At 31.5% G+C, this 8,886-nt stretch overlaps 1 protein-coding gene across 1 annotated transcript; it reads left to right on the top strand.

The window, feature by feature from the left end:
* The first annotated feature begins 1,457 nt into the window (after positions 1 to 1,457).
* LOC145793578 (flavonoid 3'-O-methyltransferase FOMT-like) lies at positions 1,458 to 4,538 on the top strand. Its single transcript, XM_082876441.1, has 4 exons — positions 1,458 to 1,887; positions 2,889 to 3,199; positions 3,556 to 3,623; positions 4,245 to 4,538. The coding sequence occupies exons 1-4, from the start codon at positions 1,466 to 1,468 to the stop codon at positions 4,536 to 4,538; spliced, it is 1,095 nt and encodes a 364-aa protein (XP_082732567.1). The 5' UTR covers positions 1,458 to 1,465.
* Positions 4,539 to 8,886: the final 4,348 nt, after the last annotated feature.

Below are 8,886 nucleotides of genomic sequence, written 5' to 3'. Positions count from 1 at the left end.
GTTGGAGTAAAAACATAAAATAGTTGATAGGCAAAATAAAATATATACTTTATAGTAATATTTAGATAGGTAAAATGCCTACTACCGTTGGAGATGCTCAACCTATAATAAATATAATTAAAGACATTTAAAGAATATTTGTTATAATGAGTTACAACCGGTAATAAATATAATTAAAGACATTCAAAGAATATTCGTTATAATTAATTAGATTTCATACTTTAAAATACAAAATATCCAACAAATGAACGAATCGTAAAAAAATTATATCATTTTTATATAAAAAATCTATTTTTGCATATATAAATCTCAAGAAATATACATAGAAAATAATCGTGTCGTCTAAATTCAACTCCTTATCTATATATTATGTAAGTAAAAGGGAGTTTTAGTAAGAATAAATATGACAGCTTCAAATGCTCAATCTAAATTTTTTAATTTTTTAATTTTAAAAAATAATTAATAAATCACACGCTCGAACACTTTTTTTTTTTTTAAATAAAGAATGCATTTTTCATTCATAAAATCATTCCTTCCTTACAATCAAACAAATAAGGAGTTTTGCAATTAAAAAATAATAATTAATAAATCGTACGCTCAAGTAGTTTTCCAAATGAAAAATACTAATTAATAAATCACACACTTAAAAAATATTTCGTCGTAAAATATTTTTCATTAAAATATTTTAAATTCTTCATCATAAAGCATAAAATGATTTATATAATTAAAATTGCGCAACATATTTTTTTTTCTCACTATTGCCACTACGTAACGGACATATCAAAACTCATTATTTTCATACACATTAAACGTTTATATATATATATATATATATGTACAGATTTAAATGTATTATGATTGAGTAATTTATATTTATATTTATATTTTTCAATTTTAAATAATCTATATCTATATTATATTTAATTACAATTCAATAGGGTTTCTTTGAGGTTTAAACTCTCAACTAATTTTGTTTAATTCTAATTTTTTTAATAATGAAAATACTAAAACATTAGTATATTAACAAATGTAATTTATTATTATCATCTGGTAAACTAAAATTACAAAACTTATAAAACGAAATGTCCTTATATTTTATATTAAATATAACGTTTGTAATTTATTATTTAATTTTTATTAATTAAATTATGACATGAATTTAATTGATTATAAATCATTTTTACTACATATTTTAAATAATTTTTATATTATTATTTAATTTTAACAAATATACCCGTGCATGGGTAATATGCTAGTTTAAAATAAGTAAAAATGAAGCTGAACCACAAATTGTGTCTTTTGTGTACCTATCATTGCTCTTATGAAACTGTCTTCTTCTTCTTGGCAACCTTTAAATCCCCAAAAAAATTTCCAACAAACACCATATCACCATAGAGAAACAAAACTGAGAGAAAATAAAAAATAAAAAAAAGAAAAGAAAAGAAAAAAAAAAAGGGGGAAGAATATGAGCCATGTCAAACAGTCATCCTCAAATGATGAAGAAGAGGCTTTTGTTTATGCATTGCATTTGTCAACCTGTCAAATCTTGCCCACAGCCTTGAATGCGGCGGTTGAGATGAAGTTGTTCGACATAGTCGCCGCCGGAGGAGGAGCAAGTGGTAGTGGTATCTCAGCGGCGGAGATTGTGGCTAGGCTACCGGTGGCGGCGGAGAACCCAGAAGTGGTGTCAATGGTGGACCGATTGCTGAGTCTGCTGGTGTGCCACTCTCTTCTCACTTGCTCTGTGCGCACACTTGAAGATGGGTCGGTTGGAGAGAGGCTGTATGGGCTGTCATCGGCGGGTGAATATTTTGTTGAGAGTAGGGAAGGAGGTTCCTTGGCTTCTTTGTTTCCTGTGGCCTGCCACCCAGTCGGCTTGAAAGTCTTGTAAGTCTTTAAAACATAATCAAGTTGTGGGGGACCAAGGAACATAATCATTTAAAATAAAATTTAAATTCCATCCGATAACAATAATGTATAATATATTTATAAAAATATATTTTTCTTTTATTTTTTTTAAAAACATAATAAACTAAACATGTTATAATTATTGAATCGGTCTGATTTTGTTTGTGGATGATGTACACTAAATTTCCTTACAAACTAAACAATTTAAATCATCAAAATGGGCCGTGATAAGTCTCACATGCCTGAACGACATCCACTAGTCCGGATTTGGAACTAGAGAATATGTGAGTAGTGCTACTCTCATAAAAGTTAGATATACTTTTTAAATTCAATAATGTGACAGTCTTCTAGAATATCGAAAATAATTTTCTCTCTCATATTTTTTCTAATCATCAGCCACTTATCTCTATTGCACATGGTTTAAAATGTGAGTCTAGAAAGTAAGATTGTATATCCATTTTTACTCGGAATTTCAAATCTATGGTCAAATTCACTCAAGAAGTAGCCCCACAACAACAATTTTAAATATACAAAGTGTTAGACTTGTCTCCAGTGTACTTTGTGAACTAAACAGTACTATTGGGCTTGTGGGGCCCATCACGAGTCATTTTTCGATAATCTGAACCGTTCAATGTGTAGAGCTCGTCGAGTATTTTATCCCTGTAAAAAATCACATTGATAGCTACTTGATCGAATCAGATTTTTGTCAATAATCTATTTTGAAAATTATATTTACCATTGACAAATTTGATCCGATCAAGTAACTATTGATATCTGATCAATGTGATTTTTTTGTAGGGATAAAGTACTCAATGAGTTTTATACATTAATGGTTCAAATTATCAAAACAAGATCCGTGGACCCCCACAGACCGAACAGCATGCTCTAGTTTGATCTTGGACTAGAGAGAAATCTAGCCATTGAATAAATTTCTGAAAATTTTTTTGATACCATACACTTTATTTAATTTGTTTTTGTAGGCCACGCATGAAGGATGCCATTATTGAAGGTGGGAACCAGTTTAACAAAGTGCATGGGATGAGTATCTACCAATACATGAACATTGATCCACCAATGAAGGAGGTTTTCAACAAGGCAATGTTTGCCATTTCCTCTGTAACTATAATGAAAATTCTTGAAACATACAAAGGTTTCGAAGGTCTAACCTCATTGGTCGATGTGGGTGGTGGGATCGGAAGGAGCCTTACCCTTCTTGTATCCAAGTATCCTTCCCTCAAAGGCATTAACTTTGATTTGCCTGGCGTTATAGAGAGTGCTCCATTTATTCCTGGTGCCAATCTTACTCTATTTTTAATACTTACTCATTAGTCAAAACTTTAGTACACTTCCATCAATATTTTATTTATTTTTTTAGACTTTATTTGGTTGGAAAATTTGATGGAGGAAAAAAAAAAAAAAACAAATAGAAAGAAAAAGGAAAAGAATTGATATGATTTGAATTACAAATTATGTTTGATTGAGTTTAAAAATATAAAAAAAAAAAAGAGTATAAATGAATTCAAAAGACAAAAGTGAAATTGTATTTCTTTTTTTCTTTTCATTTTTCTTATCAAATCCTCCAACCAAATATAATCTTAATATTTTCTGCATGTGGGATGTAGATTAACTTGTTGCTAATAAATGCAGGTATAGAAAATGTTGGCGGAGATATGTTTAGAGCCATTCCTAAAGGAGGGGATGCCATTATGATGAAGGTGCATTTGTATTGCGGATAAGGATATGTATTTGAATTTTTTTTTTTTTTTTATCAACCAAAAGAACTTTATTTTAATATTGTTAGCTAATATTATGGCTTGTAGTTTATAAAAGAGTTACAACAACTAACACGACAATAAATTGAAGTTTTATGTTTTGTCCCCAACGGTGAAAATGCTGTTGCAAAAAATATTTTGGAACCGATTTTATTTGCCGTGTGGAGATAGTGGTTAAAAGGACTTTATGCGGCAATTTTTTGAAAATGTCCCTAATAAAACTGAACTTTTAGAGAGAATAATTGGATCTAAAAACAGTTGATTTTTTCAGACCAAAATTTTGGTCCCAAAATTATTTTAATTCATTACTAAATATCCAATTTCGTCACTAAAAGTATAATAATGACACTTTTAGTAATAAAAATATTTTTGTCCCTAAAAAGTAATTTTGTCTCTAATTTTTTGTTTTTAAAATCTTACGGATTAATGTGTTAATAATAAAAATAAAAAATAATATATTTGACACACTTCTGACATGTATTGGAATGCAGACGTGTTTTATTAGAAGTGTCTATATTTCATAGTGACGTGCATTATATAATGTTTTTCTGTATATATATGCAGAATATACTCCATAATTGGAGTGATGAACAGTGCTTGACAATTTTGAAGAATTGCTATGATGCATTGCCAAAGAATGGGAAGGTGATCATAATAGACATTGTGTTGTCAGAGACTCCAGATTCAAGTTTTGGTGCTAAGTATGCAACCCAACTTGATAATGCGATGTTACTTCAATTTGGAGGAAAAGAGAGGACTAAGAAAGAATTTGAGACTCTTTGTAAAGGTTCTCGATTTCGTGATTTTCAAGTCTTTCCTTGTGCTGGTGTTTTTTATGTCATAGAATTTTACAAATAGGGTAAAATTTATGCACATTGATTTTGTGTTTTTTGTCTTTTAATTTTTATATTATGTCAATGTTTAGTTCAATTGATAATATTTGTTAAAAAAAAATGGATGCAATTCGGGGAAAATTTGATCTATTCAACGAAGAATGAACCATTTCAGATTAGATTTGGATTCCTCATTTAATCTGAAATGGTTCATTCTTTAACTTTAATAACAAAATATTTTAGTTATCAAATATGCCATTGTTGTACTTTTAGCAATGAAAGATCATAAAACTAATCTTCAAGACAAAATTATGAATAAAAATACTCAATTTATTTATCTAATTTTAGAAAATTAATTTGTAATTTTTATTTATTTATAAAAAAAATATCATATTATATAATATGGGAAATAAAAAGACTTTATTGGCCATGAAAGGGTGGGGGTGTGTGGACATGAAAGGGTGGGTGGAAAAGTTCAGTGGCTAAGGTTTCATTTGGGAAGAAGAGTTGAGGCTATTTTAGTCACAAAAAGACAAAATAAGGTTTTTAATTCAATGAGACAAAATATCACATTCAATCCATAATCATTACATTCTTTCTCTCATAAAAAGTCAAAAAAACCAAAAAATCATTCCCAAACAAAACTTTTTAGCCCCAGGCTAAAAATCAAAAAATCAAAAAGCCAACTCACTTCTCAAACAAACCCTAAATGGCAGTAATGGGGTGGCTGGTTGGGTGTGAGGGAGAGAGAGGTGGTCATGAAGGGGGTGAGAATAGCAATGATTAGGTGGGTAGGTAGTGGTGATTGGGTGGCTGAATTATATGAATTATAAAGTTGATTTTAAATTTTAAGTTTATTTAAGTCAAACTGTGATACTATGATATGAATTATATGATTAAAGTTGTTTATATGTTATATGAATTATAAACTTGATTTTAAATTTTAAGTTTATTTAAGTTTTAAGTCATATTGTGATACTATGACATGAATTATATGATTAAAGTTGTTTATATGTTTTATTAGGTCCCATTACGGATGTACCCACCTTATTCAACATAAACTTGCTTGAGTTGATCACTTTTCAAGACTAAGAATTTTTCATCTCCAAATTTTTTCATTTTTTGTCTCAAGATACGAATTGAATCATTAAAATTTGAAGGTAGAATAATTTTAAAACCTTATTCATAAATTTAAATATATCTCCATTTTTATTTTTATTTTAACCAAAGGAAGACAAAAATTGGGATTTTGCGAGATACCTACTTGTCATCCAAGACAAAAAAAATATATATAAAGAAGGAAAAAAAATGTAGTTGTTATATGATTTTGAAATATATCTCCATTAGTGGATTTGAAGCGGCTGCTATGCCGCTAAAAAACCCATTTTGGGGATTGTTTTGATAATTCAAATCGTTCACATTTTAGAATATATCAAGTAGAACATACCTGTAAAAAATCAAGTTAATCGGATATCGTTAACCTTTTCATCCACTCACATTTGTATATATAAAAATAACTGACAATTGTGATTTAAAATATTACAATGAATACAAATGATTCGATTGTATGACGATCTATATTGGATCAACACATTTTAGAGTATATATGTCTTTGTTTCGATGATGTGAACTGTTCGTCTTATATGACAAGTTAAAAAAAATATGCATATAAAAAATTAAGTTAATCAAATATTAGCAATTACATAATCAAAACACATATGTTTTATAATAAATAGTTAGTTTATTTTTAAAAACATGAACACCATAAAAATGATTCGATAGTATGACGATCAATATTGGATCAACATGATTTCTTACTGTTGAGTGTACGAGATGAACGGTTTAAATTATCAAAATAATACAAATTGGTATTCTTAATCAGTCAAATTGAAAATTTTAAACTTTCACAAATCCGAACTCCTAATCATATAGGATCCAATTCACTTACGCTGTGTTTGGTTAGAGGATTTGGAAAGAAAAATAAAAAAAAGTAGGTGAAATGTGAATAAAATATACCTACATTTCACTTGCCTTTTCTCTTTTTCTTTCTAAATTTCTCCACAAATCTCCCAACTAAACACACCTTTATCGACTGTGCGAGATTTGGATCCTCTCCAACTATCTTTCCCAGCGGTTTTAACGAGAGCTTTCAACATCTCGATCGAGATGCTGATTCGTCTCACACATAACTAAAATAGTAAATATCTTCTTAATTTGGATAGAATTCTAACAAACATTAGTTCTGTCAATGAGACAAATGGGAATATATACTAAACCCACATCGGCGATATTCTCATGGTGATGCCAATCCCAAATTTTGTCAACATTCACGAATGGCTTGAGATTCATAAATGGTATGGCATAATTCAAACACTAGTAACTTTTATACTTGAGTTTGGTTTCATTAGTTTGCCATTTACATCCTTTCATCATTTTTCTTTCCTATATATTCACTACAAGGAAAAACACTTTTGGCGATCATATATTTTTTTTTGTCGCAAATAGTCCACTTTCTGCGACCAAAATTTAACTTTTGGCGACCACAATTTTTTGGTCGCAGAAAATCACCTTTTGACAACCAAAAAAAAAGTTGGTAGCGAAAAGTATACCTATTGGCGACCAAAAGCTTTTTTGGTCGCGGAAGATCACCTTTTGGCGACCAAAAAAAAAGTTGGTCACAGAAAGTATACCCTTTGGCGACCAAAAAAAAAAGTTAGTCGCGGAAAGTATACTATTGGCGACCAAAGGCTTTTTTGGTCACAGAAGATTACCCTTTGGCGACCAAAAAAAAGTTGGTCGCGGAAAGTATACTATTGGTGACCAAAGGCTTTTTTGGTCGCAGAAGATCACCTTTTGGCGACCAAAAAAAAAGTTGGTAGCAGAAAGTATACTATTGGCGACCAAAGGCTTTTTTGGTCGCGGAAGATTACCCTTTGGCGACCAAAAAAAAAGTTGGTCGCGGAAAGTTAAGGCGGGATAAATTTTTAAAAAAATAATACTACTGTAATTACATGCTATTTTTCTGTTTAGGCATTAAAAGTTTCATAAAATAATATATAACCAAATTTTTATGGGTTATATATATTTTTTGCCAAATATGAACAAGAAGCATGTTATTAGCAGAGTGGATTGGGTGCATGGTGACTCCTTGGTCAGGAGTTCAAGTCCTAGGCAACACAAAAGAATTATGTTTTTTGGGTCATGGCACTGACTTTTGGCGACCAACTTATATTTGATCGCTAAAAGTTTACTTTTGGCTAATATGAATTGGACTTTCCGCGACCAAAAAAGTTGGTCGCGAATGGTCACTTTTAGCGACTGTAGACATCCCCCGAACGCCCCGGGGAGGAGCGAGTCCCCCCCGTTCCGTTCGATATTGGGCTCACTACAGTTCAGGACTCTCAAATTGTCATGATTCTAAATTTGAACCAAAGAGTCCAAATCCGGCAAATCGTTTTGAGAAAACAGTTTTTTGAAAGAAGTGCCAAATATGGACTGCTTTGCCAGATACAGAGTCGCCACCTAAATGTTTTATTTTGGAGAAATTTAGGAAACCCTGACTCGTTTGCCTAAGGTCACGTGTCCGTCATCACCAAAGTTGCCTCGGCTCGGGAACTTGGGTACGATTGGGGAAGGTCACTTCGTGAGCACCCCCGCTCGCCCGATCAAAGATCGGCCTCTACTAACCATGATATCGAGTTTTGAAAACATTATGTGTTCTTATTCCGGTTATTAGCCTAGATTTACTATGTAATGCGCACAGCATACAAGTATAGACTGGATCGCCTGAATTGGAACAAAACATTTCATGTTTGTTTGTTTGAAAATGGTTTGATGGTGCTACCCGCAAGTAGGCTAAAACGTGGATTTGTCACCCTCGGGTGGGCTTAGAAAACATGATTTTGCCACTATCTAGTGGGCTTAAAAATCACAGTTGATGAATTGTTCCAATTCAAATAACCCAACCTTCACCCACAGGCATTCAGGCAGTTTATATCACATAAGCACATAGCATCATAGTAAGCATGCTATCATGGCATTCACTCACACGCATGCAAGGATGCTAAAGCGTAAAACTTACCGAGTACTCCAAGCCAAAACAGAAACTAATTAGAAATCCATGCATGATCCTAATTATACAGAAATGCCTAATGCAACACATGCAAAAGTGCAACTATAGCAGGCTTGGCTATTCTGGACATGGCATATGAAATGCTACAGCTAACATGTATTCAACTTGGAATTGAAAATACAATGCAGTTAGTATGATGCGCCGAGCCCGGTGCATGCAAGACAGATAAATGAATGCAAACATGCTATCATACTGTATGCTAATTGAAATATGCCCTAATCTAACCATGATAAGCGGGTAA

This window comes from Camellia sinensis, chromosome 6, assembly GCF_055761805.1.
Source record: "Camellia sinensis isolate YWXY chromosome 6, ASM5576180v1, whole genome shotgun sequence".
In the NCBI taxonomy this organism is placed as follows: Eukaryota; Viridiplantae; Streptophyta; class Magnoliopsida; order Ericales; family Theaceae; genus Camellia; species Camellia sinensis.
The sequence above is the reverse complement of the archived record's forward strand: the minus strand, read 5'-3'. Positions and strand labels throughout refer to the sequence as shown.